This window comes from Oenanthe melanoleuca, chromosome 3, assembly GCF_029582105.1.
Source record: "Oenanthe melanoleuca isolate GR-GAL-2019-014 chromosome 3, OMel1.0, whole genome shotgun sequence".
Taxonomy (NCBI): domain Eukaryota; kingdom Metazoa; phylum Chordata; class Aves; order Passeriformes; family Muscicapidae; genus Oenanthe; species Oenanthe melanoleuca.
In genome coordinates, this window is record NC_079336.1 from 31,035,906 (window position 1) to 31,060,015 (window position 24,110).

Consider the following 24,110-nt stretch of genomic DNA (forward strand, 5'->3'; position numbering starts at 1 on the left):
ATTTACTATAAAGCAGCATAGAAATGTATTCCAGAATCCTCAGTTAGACAAAGCACACTTGTGGAAAATATAATTTTCTACTTGCAACTTATTTACCTAAACTGAGAATTCATTCAGAAAAATTACCAGAAAATTATCAAGATAAGAATCTTGACTGATAGCATACTATAGAGCTGCTGGAGCAACTTGAGAGGAGGACTCTATTTTCCTCAACTCCCTCAGTTGCAAACTGAACATGCTACAACTTAGAACTTAAGGGATAAGTTTTATGCAAATCCACAAATCTGGGATTTAAATTTAAATCTGGGAAATACTTTTTATTTCATTTTAAAAAACTAATAAAAAGTCAGGATGTCAAAAGAGTACATATTGCTAGAGCAACCCTTCCTTGCTGGACATATTATGTAGTATAAATACGTTCTGCAGGTCATTTTGCCTTTATTTCATTGTATAATGCTTAATGTTGTGCATGTCATAACAAACAAAATGAATGATAATTCTTTTGAGCAGGTCTGACCTCTCCACAAACAAGTGCACCTATAAGTGAGGCTATGAAACAGAGTACTGCTTGCATTTAGGTAATATAAAAATTCTTTCAATATACACCACACCAGTCCTCAATGTCATTCAGCTAAGTACAAGGGCATTCTATTTTGCTTATCTATTAAAAATCCAAACCTGTCAAGCACTTGCTATACTTTGCTAGATCTTATTTCTCAACAAAATTTTTAACAGAATCATTCTAGTGGCTGACATAGTGAGAGCACTGTATTGGCAAAGGTGAAAGATTGGCAGCCACAGTGAGGCCAATAAAAATCTACACACAGAGCTGTTCTGCAATATCAGCCATTATAAACATGGTGCAAGACTCAAACCTTTCATTCTCACTACCAGCCCTGTCACATGCACAAGCTTCTGATTAACACTATCCATGAACAGCCACCTCACAGACAAACGTTTTTCAAACTATTATAAACATAATGCATACTTCCACTGCATTTTCAGGAACATGTCCTAATCTGTACATGAAACTTGCAAGAACAGCTGAGAGATTCTCAAGTGTCAGCTTTGCTGGAAGATAAGGTTTAGTACATGAGCTAATTAACAGCATTACGAAAATGAACAAGGATCTGCACTTTGCTTTTAATTTGGATGTTTTCCAAAACCCAGATATTTGAAAACTAAGATTATACAATGAAATGCACTGATAATACATTTGCCAAATGCCAGCAACACCTCATAAAGCCAAACATGGGTAAAGGAGACAAAGAGCTGCCTCACCAGTATGGGTGAAGTGCAACCACAAGATAAAATGACAAATCTCACTTTCTTTGATCTAACTAGAACACATCACCTTTACTGTGGTTATCCTGGTATCCCAAACTTCAGCAAATCTAGGAACCAAGGCATGTACACAAAGTTTAGCCTGGATTGTACAAGTGTGGATGAAGCCAGGGATGGTATCTTTAAGACTCCCCTTACTTGTTGCAGTCAGATGAAATTTAGCACAAATATGCTGATGCACTTTGATTAAACCTGCTACATATGATGTAGTCAAACCTGAAGTGAGGTTGTAACGGGATGCAGGCATGGCTGACAGCATGTGGAAACACTGTTTTCAGAAAAGGCTTAAACCATCCTCTAGTGCTATATATCACACACATTCATATACAAATACAAAAAAGAAATACTCACCCTAACTTCATAAACATTATCTGAATAATCCACAGTCTGGCAGACATAGCTGTACCCTCGAGCTCTTGATGACAAGAACAACTGAAAATATTAAAGCCACACATGAGGAGAAATATAACACAGAAAGTACATTTATAACAATTATCAGCAAATTTCTTGCTACATCAAACTTACCTGAATGAAAATACTTAAAATATTCTTATTAGTCCTGAGAATATTATCAAAGAAAGCTGTATTTATTACTGACAAGCCATTGTTACAGACTACTTTTTAAAATTATAAATTAAAAAGAAAGCACTAATTTTTCCCAGCCCAGATAATTAGATCCTTGTACAACAAATTCCAATATAACCTCAAGCTATTTAGACACGAATATTCTTTCTTCTGTCTCTAGCTTCAGAAACAGAAAACACCTAATTGCTTTCACTACAATTGACAGAAATGTTATTTCCAGTATGGATTCAAGAGTACACTGTACAAGAGACAGAGATTAGATAATTTGGATCTACAGTTTTTAACACAATGTAAGAATCGAAACCCAGAACACCCCCCCCACCCCTGCTCCAACTTTGGACAGCCAAAGCTGAATACCCACTAAACACAGTGAGGGAAAAAGGATGGAGAAAAGTTCCCCATTTTGTGCCATCAAAAATGGCCTAAAGCAATTGAAGTGCTTCTGTGGGGCCTCTCCAAACCAAGCACATTGCAAAAACCTGGATAGAAGATAAAATTGACATTTGAGAGAGATTCCATTGGAAAGAAGTACACCTTCAGTGTACAGTCTAGAGCTGTACAAAGTTCAAGTTCAAGCTTCTAATCTTGACATTCATAAATGTTATGAACCAAGAATGTTTGAAGCCAAGTAATTCCACCCCGTTAAGGATCAAGGAGAGACAGCAGTGGAGCAGACATAAATTGGGATGATAGAAAAAGATCTCAAAAAAACCTGTCATGGATAGGCACTGACTACTCTTACACTAACCTGACTTCCATCTTAATTAGACTGAACTTGAGTATACTTTGGTGTCTCATCTTGCACACAGCACTAAGAGTGCAGTCAAATGCAAAACCAAGTGTTATGCAGGAAAAAAAGACAACATACAAAACCTTGTGAACCTCTGGATTTATTTGCTGCATGTGTGTTAAAGGAGGTAAATGAAAGAACTGTCCACAGAAATAATCCTAGAAAAGAAACTGAACTACTTCTGCATCATCTAAGCCCATTTATAAGCTGCTGTAAACTGGAACTCCAGTGTGGTCCCACACAGGCACAAGCACATCCAGTACTAATAGAGAAGAGCAGGGAAAGTTTAGTTTGCACTGTTACAGAAACCAAGCAATCTCGACTGTGACCTACTGGATAACTCAACCAGGTTCCCTTGGTAAAAGGCAGTAAATTGACTTCACCATACTGTCCTGAAGTAGAATAAGAAATTCATGATTTTGTGGCAAAATAGAGTCTATTCCATTGTGACTTCTGCATGTTCTAAGCCAAATTTGCTCCAGATTTGAACCTGAATTGGAATTCAGCATATGAGTCTTGCACTAGCCTCACAGTGCTTTATAACTTACTATTTAACATAAGCTACCTCAGCTTAACAAAAGAGCTCACCATCAGGATGGTTATTTAAATAACTTTTAAAGGTTTTAAAGGTTTCACATTCAAATTCTGTTCTTAGCAGTATTTGAAAATTTTAAAATCACTGACAAAATACAAACAGTATCATTTTACTCATAATAATTACATTAAAACTCATGTGAATTACAATAGTGGCACAGTGGTATTGTAAACTTTAGAAGCAGAAATTGCCTTGTTACAAGGAACAACTGAAACTTGAACACCTTCCTCCTATCAGTCTCTACCATCAAGAAAAGACACTTGCTGGAAGTGCTGTATCCATTGCCTCAACATCCCTTGAATAACAACCTTGAATAACAAGGAGAGAGCAGGAAACTAGAACCTCTGTGTATAAAGTTATAAATTTTCAGCATATCAACAACAAATAAATATTTGCAGTCCCACTCGTTTTTATGTTAATTCAGTGACTTGGAAATACTACAAACACATATCCTATAAGGAACATAGGTCTGAAAATTATTTGACTGCAAGTTTGGTATAATGCAGCTTATGGACAAAGCAAACAAGTTTAAAAGAATATGTGAAAAAGATAGGCATGGCAGTAACACTGCAGAATTAATTTCAGGAGTTTCAGTTTTAGCCTGCCAAGATGATTGGATTTAATCTCTTCCTTCAACTATGCTTTCATATCAGCATTAAATTCTTTTGTACCTGTCATGCTTTGTTATTTAGTTGAATAGCACAAGAAAATTTAGACAAAATGATGACTAAGGTGCGATGGCTACAATTTTACTAAACCATCTCTTAAAGAGAGGCTGAATCATTTTATGATTACGGATTTTATGCTAGGAGCTCTGGGAAAGGGTCAAAATTCAGGTCATCATCAGATTTACCATTTTTTCCTGGCAAAAATACAGAACAGACCAGACAGTTCTGCAATGCTGTGATTTTAACTGCTCAGTTCATTTGCTTACTTCTGGAAACAGATTTTGCAAATCTATGATCAGAGGTCTTCCAGGAAGACAACTCCTGATCCACACAAGCAGTCACAGCAGCATGAACTTAGCATCAGCCATATCCTCTACAGCTATCCTTGAATAATAATTACCAAACTGCCAGTAATTCCAGTTAGCTACTGCTACACAGCTGATCCACAGCAGTGTTACTATTCATTTCCTCTATCCAGAAAATCTAACAAAGGAAAAATGCAGCAACACTGAAATTTATTACAAGTAACACACTCAGAACATTGGAGACCAAATATTAGAAGTCTGTATCCTTATATTTTTATTTAAAGATATAGTTCACTTCATTTTTATTCTTAAAGATAACTTACAGACAAGATAATTTTCCTCAATACAGACAGACATCTTAATTTCTAAATACTATAAACACACTGAAAGTGTAAACAAACAGCTCAATTTCTAACAACATACATTCTGATACCCTTTAGGATTATTAAGATGAAAAGAAAGTATCAGTTACAGGTGTTAAATCTACAGATTTTATTTTCTCCAGTATTTAGACTAACATAAATCTAAGAAGAACTTGGAATACTGCAAAAACAAATTCTCTCTATAGACTCATTTAGAGTCAATTATTCTCAAACAGAAACTACCTATCTATAAATACTCACCTCAAAGGCAAACTCATCTTTAAAAGTCTGTACAAAACATTCACTCTCAACAGACATCCAGAATATGCAACACCATTTTCATTTTGGCATCCTCAAACCTCAGTAAGGATTCCCATACACACCTCTTTGAAAATGAAGAAGTTGAGCAGAACCATCCCAAAGTTGTAAACAACCAACAGGAAGCGTAACTGGAAGGGCTCTCTCGTCTTCATCCATTTGGGGCCCAGCCAGACAGTGAGGAGATAAATAGTGCTTATAGTCAGTGTTGGGAATGGAGACTGCATCAAGGGCCAGTCATCAACACGTTTGTCTGGGGGAGTGAAGCAAACAGAAGTAGTCAACAAGGGCTGAAAACAATATATTCCATCATCACTTAAAGCATTGAATTTGTTAAGTATTATTTTCTCCTGGAACAGATGCATCAGATAGGAGAAACACAATGCACTCATTCTTTCTAGGAAGGTTAAAGAAAATAGTTTTTAAAAAAACCCCACTATATCACATTACCATACACAGAGATTCATTATGTCATTCAAGCTCTGTTGTCTGGTTCTACAATCCAAAACAATAAAGCAAACAGAATCACATGAGCCCAAACACAAATCAACCCACTAATGCCCCTAAATGAATTCTGCTTATGATGAATAGTGACTGCAGTGGCAGTATAACCAAATATTCAACCATTGCAAATGAAAGATACACAAATTTGGCAAAATGCTGATAAAACCAGTAGCTTTTATTAGTTTAAAATTAGGCACTAGAAAGTCTCCTATCAATTTTATACAAGTTGTATGATGATAACCTTTGCTATTTGACGAAGGTCATTCTAATGTTTCAGAAAGAATACTAACAGTGTTACCAGAAAACAATCAAATAAAAGAGTTCTAAAGGGATGGTTCTAGTCAGCCTGTGCTGCCATATGGGAAACATCTCCATCAGTCACTCAAAGTTACATTACATATATTTTAGAGCTGAGAGTATGCCACACATATTTCAGAGCTGAGAACATCCCATATTAAGTTCTGGATCAGTATGAAAAAAAGCAGTCTTAGCCTGATGAACCAGTGACATCTAGGATTAGAAGAGAGCTCTGCTAGAGGAGGGAAGTGAGACTGCAGTGACCCCTCCCTACTTAGTGCCTGCGCTGTCCCACGTGTTACGTGTCCCCCCAGCCCTGAAGGTTAATAGCAAGTTGTAGCAAGAGATAAAAGGTAACTATTTCATAACTATCAGAACTTCAGATACTGAACAGCTCTGTGATACTAACTGGATTATTTTCCAGATGCTCAGGCCAGTTAGATTTCATATGGAAATCACATCACACGGCTCCTTGGGAGGCTCAGACAGCTAAAACACCTGCAGTCAAGTGTGGGCAAACTCACAAATGCAGCTACCCAGAGGTTTACCTAGAGGACAAGTTTCTTTCAGAGAACTGCAAGTCAAACACCATGAAAAATTCCTATGCCATAAATTAATTCCCAATTCTAGGCATACAACCAGCAAGTTAGAAAACGCTTCTTATCAAGAAAATTAGGGAAGAACAGTGCTGTCATTACTTCTCCTACACTTCATTCTTTTTTCCTTTGTTTTACTTAAGGCCATAAATTAGAACCTAATTTTAGGAACAAATTTCACGAGGCCTTCTAATAAACAACAAGTACTGTGATCTAGGGAAAGAGAGCAGAACACAGATTCTTCTTATTTCCAGATGATTTAACAATAATTGAGCTTCACATTCCAAGATGCTAGGAGGCCTAAAAATAAGTGGAAAAGAAGAAAGAGAAGCCTAACTGCTTTTATTATGGCTGTTAATACTAGAAGAGAAAATTCAAACTAATGCATGGAAACCTCAAGAAAGGACACTGATGCTGCCAGCATGATAGGATTCCATGTGGCCACAGCCACCAAAAGAAGCCAAGGGCAAGATAGGGAAAGGGTAAGGACTACAGGTAGGAGTGTCAAAAAATCAGATAGATCAGCTGAAGAAACACAGGCAATAAAAGAGGACCTTAAAAGAACAAGAGAAGACAGTTACCACTCACCTGTTTGGCAAGCTCCTGAAACCACACAGAATACCACCTACCAAAGCTGCAATCACTACTGCATTGCAATTATTGCTCTTACATCCTTTACTCTAGTTCCTTCTTGCCTTTAACAATTGCTCTACCGATATGAATTTAAAAACAAAAGATTAAAAAAAAAAAAGAAAAAAAAGGAGAGAGAACATTATCATCTATCTGGTACCAAGTAAAAGGCAAGAGTTCATCACGAAACAAGAAGAAAGATGTCAGTTAAGAGACAGCTCTGGGAATAGTCAGAGTGACATGCTTTAATCAAATCCAAATCTCCCTTCACTGTAGTGTACAAAGAGTTAAAAGCAGGTGGGGCAAGAGCACAGTTGCTTTCCCAGGTTTCTTGCAATAAGCAATATAAAGAGGAAAAGACACATAAGATACTCTGTCTTCTATTTTCTAATAGTGTTTCATGGTAATCTTACACTCTAAAGTGGCAATACAAAGAAATGTGAAAGAGGAAGATTTGAATTTTAGCAAGCAAGTGAATGTTATCACCAAGTGCTGAAAATAGGAAACCATGACCTATTCCATATTTCTTTCTGTGTCAGGAGACAAAGATTTCTAGACTTCTAAACGGAAGAATAAGGATTCACTAGAGGGTGAAAGACAAAGTGACAACTTATATTAAAACCCAGCTGCAAGTAGACTTTGCTCACACTCCATCAGCACTGTAAACAATTCTTCCACTTTGTTTCCACAAATACTATAAATTGAAGAACTTCACTGGAGAAAACCAAGAGATATATTTCAGTAACTCTGACAAGTACATAAGAGCACCTGAGAAGCTGCCATTACTCTTCCAAACCATGGTGTCAGCCTCTTACTTTCCCTCTGCAAAGGGTTTGTGGACAGTGAGCCACCACATCTCAAAGAAGTCTTGAAGTATTTAAGGAAAAACACATATTACTGATACAAATCTTGTAACACACTGCCCAGGGAATCTAGCATTGCCATTTTGGGGGCCTGACCTCTCCTAGGACAAGTAACTACACTTCAAACACAAAATGCTTCCATGAGAGGGAACATGGTAGGAAATTCAGTTCTGGAGTACATCCTGGCCAAACAGTAGAAGAGTCTATTCTACAGTGCTAACTATGAACACACCTTATGTTTTATTTCAAGGGCATCTAGTAGTTCCTACAAACTGTGGCATCAGAAAACATGATACTATTAATCCCAGAACTTTTTCATCACTCCTGGATAATGCAAAGTAACTTGTTGCATCATAAATCAACTCCATGTATCATTCTTATGGCACAGAATGTATTACAAACCCAATTTCATTTCTGTTTACCTGGCAAACCTGCTTGTCCATGTTGTACACAGAAAACCCTGTAAAATGCAGACCCTTGCTCCAGACTCCTTTTCAGATGTTCTATTTCAAACCAAGATAAATTCACTATCTTAAGGCATCTGCTCAAATGACAAACATTCCAAGCTACTCCAACACCTTCCTCCCTCCCATCCCCCAATCTGTTCTAGCAAAACCAGCATAATTTTGTGTCCTACTTACTAGCTGGTGCTGATGACCACAAAAGATTTCTGCAAATTACAGAGAACTGTGCTAGTTTAAGGGGACATACGAGTGCATTAAATTCTGCAGTATTTCACACAGAATAGGGACATTTTTACCTCAAAGAGGAAATAAGCTTAAAACAAAAAGGCCAGCTCCCTGAATTAAAACAATCCCTCCAACTGCTGTGAAGCAAAAAGACCAATGCCTTTACCTGATTAGAATTGACAGAGATTGACTGAATCTTTCAGGGGATTAATGCGTTTGTCTTTCAAATCCCAAGACCCAGATTCTAATTCCATCACAAATAAAATGTCTGCTGGGATGGCACAGCCTGTAGTACAGTGCTCCTCTGGTAAGGTGAGAAAAGTTTTAGAACAAACACTTAGGGTTGCACTTTGTAGCAAAAATGAATCCAGTCTAGACTAAGATATCTGCTAACATGTTCCTGATAGAAAATTACCATTATGTAAGGAAACAGGAGGAAATATGTATATACACAAGGCTTTACTGTCATTTTGTGTACATACATTCTAAAGTTTCACCTTGCAAAGACAAAAACCAGAACTTACATCTGTATATCTATATGTGTGTGTATACATATTATATGTAAATATATATATATACACATATATAAAAATAACTGAAATTTCCCTGACGTACCTACCTTTCCAGGATGTAATTATTTTCGTGGGGAAATTAACAATAAATACACACATAAACCCCTTTGATTTCTTCCTTCAAAGCAAGAAGAATAACAGGACCAGTGAAAAGGACTGAATATCCTTTCTGGCAGTGTCCAAAGAGGACATAATTAACCTATACTGAAATATGGATGGCAAGTCAAGATGAATTTCAATAATTAAGGTTACAGTGATGGAGCTGTAGCATTAAAAATCTCAATACACTTTTGAGAAACATACTGTAATTGTTTTAATATGCAAGCATTTCTGTTAAACATGGTTCAGCATTTCCTTTCTGATAGAAAAGATTTTAGATGGTTCAATTTCCTGCATTTTACTTTGCTTATCATCAATTTTTGCCTTTCCCTAAGAAGTAAAAACTTTAAAAATAAACAAACAAATGCATAATACAGGCACTTTGACATTCACCTAGAGAAATCCTGAAACAGTACAATGGTGATTATCTCTGCTTTTAAAATTACTTTTAGAGAAAGTATCACAGTACTAAAGTACATGATTTTAGCAATTCTCTGCATTCATGTTGGGTTCAAAATAACTACTTAGAAAAATCTTTATTTTTTAGTTTAACAACATATGTATTCCTTAGCTATAAGGTCACTACTCACTAATTTATCTGGAGAGACTTTCAAAGTTATTAATAGCTATTGATACTATTCTCAGAGCAAAGACACTTACAGTGGCAATCCAGCACATCCATCTGTCCGATTACATTTCTAAAGAGACTGCAGAAAGGATGGGGAGCGTTTAAAAGTGGTTCTGTGAGAGCTCTCTGCAGGTCACCTTTATTTTTGCAAAAGTATTCTCAAAGCCAACCTCAAGTTTAACAAAGATTTCCTTAAACAAGTCAGTTTTTAACTCCACAGTACAAGGCAAAGCAGTATTACCTAATGGGAGTACTGTTCCACAAACCACAGTGCTTTAATTATCTAAGAATTTCCCACATCTTGTTCATTCTACTACCACTCTAACTGAAATAATTACAAAATGAAAGCACATATCAAATTAAAAAACAGGTGAGAAACATAACTTCACACCTCTTAAAATGTTTACAAAGCTTTCATACTAGATTCCTTCAGTGCTTTAGTGCTCCCCTCCCTCCCCCTTTTCTCTCTGGCTACAGATAAGTATACAATATACTTCTCTCCAGCATTTTTATTAGAAATACTGGTTCAGACATGTAAATATTTACAAGTGAATACAAGATTCACTCTGGCTACACAACCACTGCAGACTGGACTTGAATAACTATCTACCTGATTAGACCCTATGCTCTTAAACTAAATTGAGTAATGCATCAGAATAATTTAAAAGTAGATTTGCTGTTAGCAGTTCGTAGAAATTCCAAGAAAAAAGCTCAGTCTTTGACTAACACCTCAAAACAACAACAGCTAAAGCTATAAAATTAGCCTTTAAAACAGTACATGACTACATGTGCTGCACAGTTGGAGATGAAGACTGATAATGAAGCAGCACTGCAGAGTGAAAATTGAGAGGCCATATATTTTTGATTGTGTATATAGGATTGAAAATCTACAGAATTAAAAAGTTTCTATTAATTAATTTTACTTTAATAGAGCTGTTCATATGGCTCCAAATAAATTTTTCTTTTAGGTCGTCATTGCTTGAATTAACTTACCTGCTCTGCTATTCATTATTCATTACACAAATTGTACTCTAATCCTGAATTCATGGAATTACAGAATCATTAAATTTGGAAAAGGCCTTCAGGATCATGGAGTCCATCCTATGACTGAACACCTCCATGTCAATTAAACTATAGCACCTAAGTGCCATGTCCAGTCATTTCTTGAACACCTCCAGGGATGGTGAGTCCACCACTTCCTGGGGCAGCCAATTCCAATGTCCAACCACCCTTCCAGTGAAGAAATTTTTCCTGATGTCCAACCTGAACCTCTCCCTGTACAGCTTGAGGCCATTTCCTCTTGTCCTGCTGCTAACAATCTCAGTTTATAAAGTGTTTTTTTTTAATGAAAAATCCTGTAATAGCAGATTGAAGTTACTGCATGAACTAAAATACAGGCAAAAGAAAGGTTCAGGGTATCTTAGGAGGGATTGTGCAGACAGATTGCTGCAGGAAAGCAAAATGATTGGGATAGAAAAGAATTGCCAGCTTATGCTTCTTTCTTATCTATCATACTTGTCAATGTCTGCAGTCTTCTGGCACTATGGGTATTTTTAAGGATTGACAGGGTCAAAGCTACCTGTACCAAACTCAGAAAGAATCTAGTATCATCTACAAAGCAAGGCTGTGAAGCTTCCATTAACGTATGTATAAGCTAAGAAACCTTTCTTAGAAGAATTTTCCATTTTAATAGAGGATATGTCTTTTCAGAGGCAGCAAGCCCAGTAGAACATATAGCAGCTTGCTGTAAAATGTTAACTGGACCCACTGCATAACATTGCTCCCTACAGCCAAAGAAATTAGGATTAAGCTTCAACTAGTTCACTATAATTATCTTTCCTTGACCCATCATTGGTTTGGGTCAAGAACAAGAGATATCAAAGTTTTACAGGAAAGCATTGTCATTTTAACAAGCCATAAAACATAAAACTAAGGTGCAAGAATATGAGTATTCAGCCTCAAGCACAATGAATAATGAGAGCACATATCCTGAAAATCAAAACAATGAAACCCACATATTCTAAGTTTGCTATACAAAATCCTGCTGTGGTCAGAAATGAGAGATGCCTGCCCCAAAACCAAGAGGACTACAAGGCAAGACTAACAGGTACCACACATAGCCAGCTGTGGCTTTGTTTTCAATTTCAGGGCTTTGTCATTGACTGCTTAGTCTTACTTAAAGCTGTATCCAGCAACATAAAATCAAAATACCACACAGCTAAGAGCAACATCTCCTGCAGCTAATGAATACCTGTGTAACATGCATGTGTTTCATAAACTCCCATTAAAGGAACAGGAAGGCCTAATCCCAATTTGCTGTTAAAAGGCCAGATGTATTTTAACTAGCCTTCCTGTTATTCTGACCAGCATTCTAGCCTTCTCAGGACTCCCATCACTCAGTCATTAATACCATATTGTCTTTGTGCCTATATACAACACTTACATGATACACATATTTCAAGGGAAGGATAATAATGGAATTACTATGAAGTTTAGGACACATGACAATTTACCATCAAGTCTCAGGATTTTCAAGTCCAAAGAGATTACCTTACTCAAATTATATTTATCTCCTCCATTGATTATGATGATTTGTTGGGACAGTACAAATGCTCTGCTTCAAGGAATAATAAAAATATAATCCTCACTGAAGCTTACAAGAGATTTGCAAGATACAAGCCCTTGAGGCATGAAGCTTTCTTCTGGTTGCCAAATCTTTTCCAAACATTACAAATGCAAGATGCATTCCCAGTGCAGTGATATCTGCATGCTTTTTCTTAAATATTATAAGTTATGGAGTAAAAAGATGAAAGCAAACAAAACCCCCAACCCTACTACACAATGTAATTTTATAAAATTGTTGCAGACTTTATGATCCAGTCTATATCTCTGTATTTCTAAAGCAATGAAAGTACTGAACAAAATATTTCATGAAGCTTTTCTTCTATTGAAACTTTTATTCAAATTTCTGTGGTTTTTTGCCAAAACTATTTTTCAGAGCTCAGACTGGACATGTCATTGCTTCACACAAAAGTGCTGGGGTTTGGCACTATGAAAATAGTTGTCAGGGTATCAGTAAGCAGTAATATAAACACAGGATTTATGCACATTCAATGTTGCAATAACAGTTTAGTCTATTGGCCCACCCAGAGTTTTATAATGCTGAAGGGGATGATCTTAGGATATGATGATTTCTCCATAATCAGAATTGTTACTGGATTCCCTCAGTTTAAGTGTAAGTTCATAGAAAAACATGAAAGATTATTAACATCAGGTCAATAATAATTCTGCAAGGTCTTATCCACTGCAGAGTCAAGTGTTACATACTCAGCACACACAGGAGAATAAATTCAGCACTGATATGTGTCTTGCTAATGTGCTAACACACCAGAAGGACAGTGGTGCTTAACTACATAGCAGATGTAAGCAACTTGCACTGCTGCTCTTGTAACACACTTATTCAGAGTGCAGATGAACATTTAGAGAGTTTTAAATGCAGTGCTTAAGCATGTATGAAAACCAGCAATGTCAAATGATATCTACTCAAGAATAATACCAGAAAGCTACTGGAGAAAATTTGCAAGAAGCTGCACAGAAAGCTGTCTGATAAACTACCTGTTTTTCCTGTTTGCATTATCACAAGGATGCTCCTCATCACTTTAGTTTTACCGAAGGATGAATGAGATGAGAATTTTGTTTTGATTAAAAACTACAAAAGGAGTTACTGAAATGCATTAGCTCTTCAAAGTTCAGAGGCAGAAGTAAATTTACAGCTGTGAGATACATTAGGTCTTCTGTTAGTTTAACACAAATACATCACTCAAAGCCTCCAAAGAAAAACAAAATACTAAAACATTTAGAACTTAATTCCTCAACATCCCTTTAGCATCAACAAAAATGACAGGAATGAGGAACCAAATACCAAAAAAAAAACAAAAAAAAACCAAAAAAAAACCAAAACCAACTAATTTTGAAATGCTAATTTTCAAAATATGAAGTAAATGACAAAATGTTCTTAACCCAAAAATGATGAAAAGGATGATCAGCGTCTGAATCTTTCATTCACTAAGTACATAGTAGCAAAATCATCAGTTTGTAAGCTACAAAATATCCATGTCCAAACAACTGCTACAACTAAGTCTTTTCACTTCTACAGTTGCATTACCTTCCACGGTAACACATGGCCCCCCAGCTTCTATAATGGTTTCTGCAATAAAGTTTCTCAGTCTTGGTAAAAAATTCAGGGATCACTGAAATGGAGATTGGACAGAGTGGAAAAAAGCCCTGACCTAATTATCAAAGCATTTTGAGGTACTCTGAGTATTTCTATTGGGCACATCTGTTCCTGGTAAAAACTAAATATGTAACTGTAGCAAATATGATTATGAAGTCTCCTATTTACAGCCCAGCTAGTCAATTTAACTATTAACTACTTTCTTCTTTTATTTATGCTGCCTCAAATAATTTAAAAACAAGGTGTTACAATTATATTCTAAGAATAGAAGGACATAAAATCACATCAGAGGGAAGATTTGCTGGCTCAACAGAAAAAGTGAAAGACATGGGTTATAAATTCACTTCTTCCAGCAATATTCCAGGAATATCTAGAAAGCAAAAAAACAATTTTTCTTGAGAGGGAACCAAGGAGATAATATCTATAAGCAGACAAAAAAAAAAAAAAAAAAAAAAAAAAATCACCATAGTCAAGCATGTGAACTAAGCATAACACATACAAGAGCTGGAAGAAGAACACTCTTTAGATACTGCAGAAAAAGATAAGAGGAATAGGAAAATATGAGGGAAAAAAACCAAGCAGAACCAAGAGTTCATGATTATGCTGAAACCAAGAATGAAAGTGGGGATGTGGTGGTTTGACCCTGACTGGAGGTCAGGTACCCACCAAAGCTGCTCTATCACTCCCCTCTCAGCTGGACCAGGTAGAGAAAATAGAAAAAAAGACTCATGAGTAAAGGGAGAGGTCACAAACCATTTACTGTCATGGACAAAACAGATGTGACTTGGGGAAATTACTTGAATTTATTACCAATCAAAATCTGAGTTGTATAATGAGAAGTGCTGAAAAGCACCTTTCTCCCCAACTCTCCCTCCTTCCCAGGCTTAGCTTCACTCCTGATTCTCTACCTTCTCCCTGCCAATGGCAATGAGAGATGGGGAATAATGATTACAGTCAGTTGTTTCTGATGTTCACATGCTGTTTCTGATGCTGCCTCTTCCTTAGAAGGAGTCTTTCCCCTGCTCCAGCATGGGGTTGCTCCCACAGGAGACAGTCCTCCATTAAATTCTCCAGCCTGAGTCCTCCTCCCAGACTGCAGTTCTTCACAAACTGATCCACTGTGGGATCCTTCCTGCCAAGAGCCTGCTCCAGCACAGGTTTCCCATAGGGTCACAGCCTTCTTTTGGCATCCACCTGCTCTGGTGTGAGGCTCCTCCACAGGCTGCAGATGGATCTCTGAAGCCCTATGGACCTCCACAGGCATCAGGGGCACAGGTACCTCACCATGGTCTTTCCCATGGGCTGCAGGGGAATCTCTACTCCAGCATCTGGAACAACTCTCGCCTTCCTTCCTTGACCTCCACGTCTGCAGAGTGGTTTGTCTCACATATTCTCACTCCTCTCTTCTCTGGCTTCAATTATTTCTGTGCCATTTTTCTTTTCCTCTTCTTAAATATATTATTGTAGAATCATAGAATGGCCTGGCTTAGAAAGGGACATTAAAGATCATCCACTTCAAACAACTGTTATGAGCAGGGACATCTCCCACTAGACTGGGTAGTTTAGAGCCCCATCCAACCTGGCTTTAAACATTCCCAGGGACAGAGCATCCACAGCTTTTCTGGGCAACCATCCTCAGAGTAAAGAATTTTTTCCTAAAATTTCCAATCTAAGCCTCCACTCTTCCTGTTTGAAGCCATTCCCCCTATCTTCTCACTACATGCCCTTGTAAAAAGTTTCTTTCCATTTTTCTTTAAGGCTCATTTCAGATACTGGACGGACACAATTAAGTCACCCCAAAATCTTCTCTTCCAGGCTGAACAATTCCAATTCTCTTAGCCTTTCCTCATAGGAGAGGTGCTCCATCTGTCTAACCAACTTGGTGGCCCTGCTCTAGATTTGCTCCAATAGGTCATTGTCCTTTTTGTGCTGGGGACCCCAGAGGTGGAAGCTGTACTCAAGGTAGAGTCTCACAAGAGTGGAGTAGAGGGACAGACTCACCTGCCTCAATCTGCTGGCCATGCTGCTTTTGGTGTGATTGTTGTCACAGAGATTTTACTGCTGCTGTTGATTGGCCAGCCTTGGCCAGCAGTGGGCCCATCTTGGAATGGGTTGGCATTGGCTCTGTTGAACATGGGGGAAGCTTTTAGCATAGACCCCCTAGTACCAAAACCTTGCCATGCAAACACAATGCAAGGGAAGAATCCCATGGTACAAGCAGGCACAATGCCACAGAGAAAGTGAACACTCCAGGACAGGAGTTAGAGATCAAACCACTGAAATTATTCAAGTGCCTAAAGAAAGAAGTGGAGTTGTGGGCACATGAGCAAAACAAAACCAAGAGCAATTGATGCCCACAGGTGTGTCACTATCTTGTAAGCCAAACTGAGGTAGTTTATTCTCCCTCTCCTTCCACAAGGGAAAGGTAATCTAGCTCATGCTTATCTTCAGATCCAAGCACACACAAAGGGAGTTAACACAAACCACGTTGCACTCTCTTCATCTCTAGGCTTGCCTTGCAGCTACTTATTGCTTTGCCTACAAGCTAGGGTGCAGTACTCAAAACCCCAGCAGAGCTAACACCTAAGTATTGCCAAGCCTGAATTTCAGAGCTGCCTTCATTTACATCCTTAAAATTCCACAAGACTTTGAAGTTCATACACTTAGCACTTGAGTTTGACAACACTGAGCATAGTTGTACCCACTTGTCACCACACAAGACCCAGTAACTGTTCAGCATCTACATCCTCCTAAATGAGGTGTCAGTCAGACAGTCCCACTCAGAGTTCCTTATGAAGTGCAGTGGTAGCTCCAACTTGGTTTCCAAATACAGCCTGAGAAAGTGAAGCCTTGTCATATATTTACCAGTCAGAGAAGTCCTACCTTATGGATCAGATCCATCCTTAAAATCACACTGTCACAGCTTCTGTGCTCCAGGAACACTCTACTCATACCAACACCCTTTAAAAGCCAAAGCTGTCATTCTTTTAATGGTTGATTCTTTTTAGATAAATGAACTCTCATTTAGCTCCAGTTTTCCAAGCCATTCAGGCCTTTTTTTTCAACTCCACTTGCCTTACCTCAAAAAACTCTTCAGTACACACAACAGTCTCCTCCCTTAGCCTTGCATCCTAGCAAATTCTTCCTCTCAAAGTCCTCTCCATTAAGTGTTTGGAGTATTTTCATTCATTCACCTTTTATCTAAGTGCTCTCCTAATCCATTCGAATCAAGTAACTCCAAAAACCTGTCTAGACTGGCAGAGGAAAAGAGTGGAGTCTTGCCTCACCCACTACTCATCACTCCTGATCTACAAGACCTTAAAAGGAACTACATCCTATGTTCCCTAAGCTTCCTCTACTACCTGTCCTTATGCAGCCTTTGACACTCTTCCCTGGTTGCACAGGACAGCATAGCACAGCTGTCCTGACTACAACCTCTTCTGGTTGTTCAGATCTATAACCACAGCCCTGTGGCTACATGCCTCTTCACCCTGAGCACAGCACCAGTGCAGGGTGACAACCACCAACACTCCTGGTCAAGGTACTCCAAGCAGACAGCTGCCTATGAACAAGAGTTCAGCCACTATCCTTGATCAATCTACATAACCAGTGGATGACTACACCTACTTCATGCCAAGGATACTTCAACTGCTCAATAGTTCTTCACCTCTGGTTGCAGTATGGGGTTACTGAATTACACTCATAATGCCTCAGCTGAAAAATATAATTTGCTGAGAGCTCCCCAATAGCAATTTACCATGTGCTGAATTTTAAACATCTAGTAATTTGGCCTTCTGCAGTAGGTACTAATGTAATGCAAACAGCTTGGTTAAATTCTGTATACAGCTGTTTCCAGATCTTTTCCCACGGATTCTTCTTTAAGAGGACTCATAACAACTTATTTCCTTCAAAGATTTCAAGACATGCTACCTACACAGTTTTCAAACATTCAGTTATGTTCTTGTCATTTTGTCTACACACTTCCTTTTCCTTCTGGAATATGCTGAGAGTGTTCAAACAGAAGTTTGTATCACATTCTTGCTAGTGCTCTTTGAAGGTTTTTTCTGTTTCATTTCTTTGCTGGAGCTGAGATTTGTGTATCATCCCTATAACTTCTCCTCCTTCATTTTAGGAAAGAGAAGTCTTCCACTCATAACTCAGCTTCTCATCCATAGAGTTAATTTTGCTTGATGCTACTTTCTCATGACCAAAATCTTGAAGCTCAGTGACCCATGATCTCCAAGTAGATATTTCCCCTTCACTAATGTACTTTTCTGAATGATGTTTCCATTTCCAAAAATGCTTAGTATCTGTTTAGTTCAGATTATGTCTTTTGAGTTGTACAATCTGATAAAATCTCCTGATGATGAAATGGGAGGTAGAATTTCCCTCAAACACCCAGCAAATTGCCTTCAATACCAAGCATTTTTTTTCTTCACTAATAAATCTCCTCCCTTCATTAAGTGGCAATTAAATGTCAAATGAATCAAGTAAACTGGGATGCTCCCATTGCTCAGTTTAGTTGACAGCAGTCTCATATGATCTAGGCATTAACATTCTTTACTTCCATAATCAGTTTCTCCAAGTGCTGCTTCTGCCACAGGGTTTTTCTTTGTGTTTCTGCCACAAGACAGCCAGCCTAGTTAGACAGCTTTCCCATTTCCAGTGTGTTTCTCCCTGTCTAATCCTTATGTTTTACCCAGTCATGGCCATAGAAAAAACTGTTCCCTTGAGAAGAAAATTGTATCTGCCAGACAAATATTGTGCCAAATCACCAAACTGGATGCTCAGCCAGCCCTTCGAAAGTTTAGAAACATGTTCTGCTTTGTTTCTGTGAAACAGACTTCATGAACCTTAATCTCACCCTTCATTCTCTTTCCCCATCATCACCCTCTGAAGCACTTTCACTGGGATTCTACTTGCCTCCAGCTTTGGCACAAGGGACTACTTGCACTCAGAGCATTCTGCTAAGCACCCCAATGAACTTTTCTCAAGCACAAACACTCAGGATCTTTTGGGCATATTTGGGTTCTGCATGGGGGAAAAAACAAGGGAAGAAGAAATGTGTTATGTTCTGGTTCTGTTCTCTGGACTGAAAAAGAAAACTGAACTTCCTGGACAATTTTAAATTAGTCCCAAGATCTCCTAGCAAAAGTGTTTATGGCAATTGGTGTTCTCCAGGAAACTGCTCCACTGCTCACTTTTCAGGCACGCAGCTCTAAGTTTCCCATCTTCTCCATCCTTACTGCCTTACACTTCTGACCCAACTGATAAAGGCTATAATTGATGTTGCTCCTGAGCAAGATGCTACGTTAAAGTGAAAGTTTGCATCTCTCTCCTTTCCTACTGATGGAAAAAGTCTGTAATCTTATTAACTGCAACAGCTGTAAATAGTTGCTGTTCCAAAGCAGTCCCACGTGGCCTGGGATTGCCCTGCCTCCTTTATACTCTTGAGCACCAAGAACAGTCATTCTCACCCAAAGTCAGTAAAGCCTTCTATTCCTTAGGTCAGTACATTCAAATTAAATAGCTCCCCTAAAGAAATCTTTTCGTACAGTGTTTCACAAATCTTCTTCTCATGCCACAGTCTCCTATTCCCCCTCCCCAAATGATAATGGTTTCTTCACCCAAGTTTTTTGAGATTTCCACACTCTTCTTTCCTGGATTGTGTCCTGAGTTATTCATCTTAATAGTTCCCCTGGACTCAGCCTGGAACCTCCCTTTAAGTCACTTGCTCAGTCATCTAATCATACCCTTAATCCTTCCTGGCAAATCCAACCCCAACCAGCTACTCGAGCTGAGAGAAAGAAGGAAGCCCTGCCCTGGCAATTACATGGAACTGGTCCCATGCCCTTACAGAAATAAGGGCATGGAATTCCTAGATCATATTCCTGATAGTAACTGTTCCTCCGACCACCTTTTTGTTTTCCTTTTGATGACTGCTAAGAACATGTTTTTGACCCTTCTATCTCTTCTTGAAGTCTATGGCTTCCTAAATTATGCCCTTCAGCTTTCTAGGGGTTATATGGTTACAATGAATTTTGGGCTTTCATAAAAGGGGTCTCAAAAGTAGTCAAGGGAGGAGAGAAAAAAGTAGTTTTTTCAACAAATGAACAAGCAAAAGCATTAAGCTAAACACTGAAAATGTAGCTGATAATATACATGGGGAAAAAGTCACAGAACACTGCTATTATTCCCAAATGCAAGACTCAAACAACCAAAACCACAAATCAGCTTTAGACAGCATGCTTAATCATAAAAGAAATTATAACATCAATTCAAAATCCATTTAGGCTCATAATATACTTGGTCTTTTGGGGTTTTTTTTGGTCTCAGAAAAGGTCAGTTGCTTTTTAAATAGCAAAAAGCAGGGGAGGAAAATGATCAAGTCTTTAATGTGCAAAAAAGCAGCACAAGACTCAGTGGGATGTTCTGGCACAGTTCTACACAAGTCTCATCCCAGGAGTCTGAGGCAGCAGGAGAAAACCCCTGCTGGCAGGAAAATCTTGCTGGATACAGAGACCAGGGCTAAAGACACACAGGTGTTCAATAAAAAATGGAAGTGGGAACTGGAGAGAATAAGTGTAGGAGTAGTAGTGGGAATAAAATTTCTTCACATTTTGTTGTGTAATTTTGCTGTGTAGTAGTGTTTCAGTATGATTTATTGTGTAATGCTATTGCATAGCATCATTTGTTGAGCAACTTTGCTGCGTGGTATAGTTTTTTATTTAATGATATTGAACATTAGGCAATGGTCTTGCATGCCATAATTTGTGTTTTCTGTTGAGCAACATCACTGTCATAGCTCTTAACACAGGTGAATTGCATGAATTTGTAACAGTGCTGAATTCACAATTTTAACATATCATAGAAGGGCTTGGTTTCAAAGGGACCTTAAAGATCACCTACTTCCAACTACCCTGCCATGGCCAGAGACTAGAATTTCAGAGTCCCATCCAAACCAACCTTGAACATTTCCAGGGATGGGGCATCCACAAGTTCTCTAGGCAACCTGTTCCTGTGCCTCATCACCCTTGCAGGAGAGAACTTTTTCCTAATATCTAATCTAAACCTACTCTCTTTCAGTCTGAAGCCACTACCTTGTCCTATCACCACATGCCCTGGTAAAAGGTCCCTCTCCTGCTCTCTTGTCACACCCCCTTTAGGTACTGGAAGGATGCTGTATGTTCACTCAGAGACAGCAAATTGACACAACTGTTTTTGTCTAAATGGAGACGATTATTTTTGACTGAACAAAGAAACACACAGAAAAGCAGCAAACTGAGCAGGTATTTTTACTTAGGGCATTAAAAATTATCTCACTGAACAGCCACACAGCATGTATAACACTTTCTTATCTTGAGCTACCTTGTAACCACAATGTGACACATTACATGTCTCACCTATCCCTACCTGACTGTAAAACTACAGGAGAACCTTGTTTCACATACTACTGGGTATAAATAAGAACTGTAATGTGGTTTTCATGTGACTTAGGCTCTACCCAAAACAGCCTTGCAGGGACCCGCTGTAATCTAAAATCTGAAGAAGAAACTCTTCACAAAATAGGACTGATTACTTCATTACAATGGAATCCTGCTCTAACAGCAATACTACCGAACTTAACTTAAAGCAAAAATTTAAAATTTTCCATTAGTAAATCAGTAAGGCTTACACATATTTTGAGGGCAATAACAATGTCATCCTACTACTGCTTAATATCCTCCGAAGAAGCAGAAGGAAAAAAGTTTGCTCTATGCATATTATCACTGTCAGTTACTTATTGTTACATTCTTTATATTTACTTGCTTTTTCTTCTTTTTTTTCCCCCCCCTCTCTGATAATTTTTTACTTACAATGGACAGGGTCTATTGACAGACTTAACATGTTTGAAGTTCAGGACATATATCAGAACCTGAAGCATTTTTTTCAAAGAAATCAAGTAATCCTTAAGGTTATCAACTTTGTACCCACATCTATTTTTATATCCATCTGAAAATGCTATTGATTGACTAGAATAGCATCTCTTTCATTCGTTACCTGGCAGTCTATGAACAATTGTATGCTGCAAGAGTCAGAAAAAGAGGGCAAACACTGGTAGATTACAATGCAGTGCTGCTGCAAGCATTTTTACTTGCTCTCATAGTCTGGCAGTTTTTGAAAACAGAAAACTATGCATTCAGGCTCAATTTTTAAAATATTGCAAAACACAGAAGTTACGGGAAGGCAAATTGTGAAAAAAGTGAGCTCCTTCCATCTATAACATGAGATTAATTTATTATCTGACAGATGGCAGAAGGGAGGGGGGCGGAAAAGCAAAGACTGCTGATGCAGTGAGCTTCCCGTCTGTAATGAAGGCCCCACTTTCCCACTTATCACACTGCCACGAAATACATCCACAGCTGCATGCACTCCGGTTTCTCTCTGTGTATTTCAAAATAGCTAAACCTCATCGCTGCGTGGACAACGAAAAAAAGAAGAAAACATCCAGAGGAGTAAGTGATCTTTCTGTCAGCTGCCCGTGGCTACTCACAATAGCAACTGTGAAAGCTGCGACTCCTTTCATTTGACACACGGGACAGAACCATTCACGCTGCCAATAACGCTCCCAGAGCTACCGGCCACTGCAGCAAGGCACCACCTCATCTGCCGTCCCAGCACCGAAAGCTGCTTTTGCACATTTCTCCGTACATATTCCAAAACCTTTACTCTTCCTTCAGCATCTGCCACATTGCAGCCGTGGAGTGCCAATACAGGAGTGGAGCATATTGAAAGCGGAAAACAGGAGAACTGACCCAGACACATTTAATATGAAACGAAAAGCTGCTGCACTGGCGGAAACAACCATCTCCTCATTTCTTTTGCTGAACTCCACGCGATGCCGACGCGCGGCTCCCACCTGCCGCAGAAGCCAAGGACCGCCTGAGCTCCGGCACGATTTGCCGGAGGGCCTCGCTTACCTCCGACATCAGATGCCCGTATGAGCAGCCCACGGCACGCCGCGGCCGCAGAGCGCCGGAGGAACCACGGCCCCGGGAAGCGGATTTCGCTGCGTCCACCCGCGGGCGCTCGGGGGACGCGCTCACCTTGCCGCGGATCGGTGCCCCGCGCACCCCGAGCCGCTACCCGGGATTATGGCAGATAAACAAACGCGGCCGAGCGCGGCCGGAGGGGCGCGGAGGGCACGGGGGATCCGGAGCGCGGCCGCGTCTCCCGGGAGACGGAGCCATTTTGAGCCGCTGCGCATCAGGGCAGCGGGCGGGGGGCGCCGGGCACGGCCATGGCGGGGCCGCGGCGGCTCTGGCGCGTTACCTCGGATGCTCCAGGTCCAGCGGTAGAACTCGAGGGTGTCGTTCACCACGCTGGACACCAGGCCCATGGCGCTGGGGGGCTCGGCGGCGGCGGCACCCATGGTGAGCAGCAGCAGCAGCGGCGGAGCCGGCAGACCTGTCTCGGCGCGTGCGTCCGTGCCTCTGCGCCGGGGCTGCTGCTGCTGCTGCCCCTTCTACAGCCGGGGATGTGATTTAAATCTCTATCTCTCCGTATCTCCCCTCCAGACTCCGCCTCGCTCCCGTCACCGGCTCCCGTGCCCCGCGGGCAGGGCGGAGGGCGCGGAGGCGGGGGGCGGCGCGGCGGGGCCGCAGCTGCTCGGTGCTGGGCGCTCGGTGCGCGGTGCGCGGTGCGGGTCACGTGGCGCCGTCCCGCTGCCCCGGCGCTGCCCGTTCCCGCGGCTCGGCCCGGCCGCGCAGGCGCCCCGGCCCCGGCCCCGGCCCCGGCAGGTGCGGGGACCCCGCTCCTCCTCCTCCTCCTCCTCCTCCTCCTCCTCCTCCCTCGGGGCGGCGAGGAGGCGCTTGTTCTCTCCGTCCGGCTTTTTATGTTCAAATAGGATTTATTTTATTTTTGGAAAAGTAGCGGGGGGGAATGAATATTTCAGCCACCTTCTATTTCCTTTCTTTCTTTCCTCTTTGTAGCTGTTTGGATTTTTCTTCTCTCTTCCTCTCCTGCTACCCCTTGACAGACACGCCGAGGGT

The 24,110-nt window shown here is 39.9% G+C and overlaps 1 protein-coding gene across 1 annotated transcript in view; it reads right to left on the minus strand.

Moving 5' to 3' along the window:
- ELOVL4 (ELOVL fatty acid elongase 4) overlaps window positions 1-23,767 on the minus strand; it is a 36,264-nt gene extending 12,497 nt beyond the window's left edge. The window contains exons 1-3 of the mRNA XM_056487938.1: window positions 23,392-23,767; window positions 5,033-5,220; window positions 1,696-1,776 (exon numbers count right to left, since the gene is read on the minus strand). Coding sequence (XP_056343913.1) covers window positions 1,696-1,776; window positions 5,033-5,220; window positions 23,392-23,491 — 369 coding nt within the window. The 5' untranslated portion in view covers window positions 23,492-23,767. The remainder of the gene's footprint in view (window positions 1-1,695; window positions 1,777-5,032; window positions 5,221-23,391) is intronic.
- Between the last annotated feature and the right edge of the window lie 343 nt (window positions 23,768-24,110).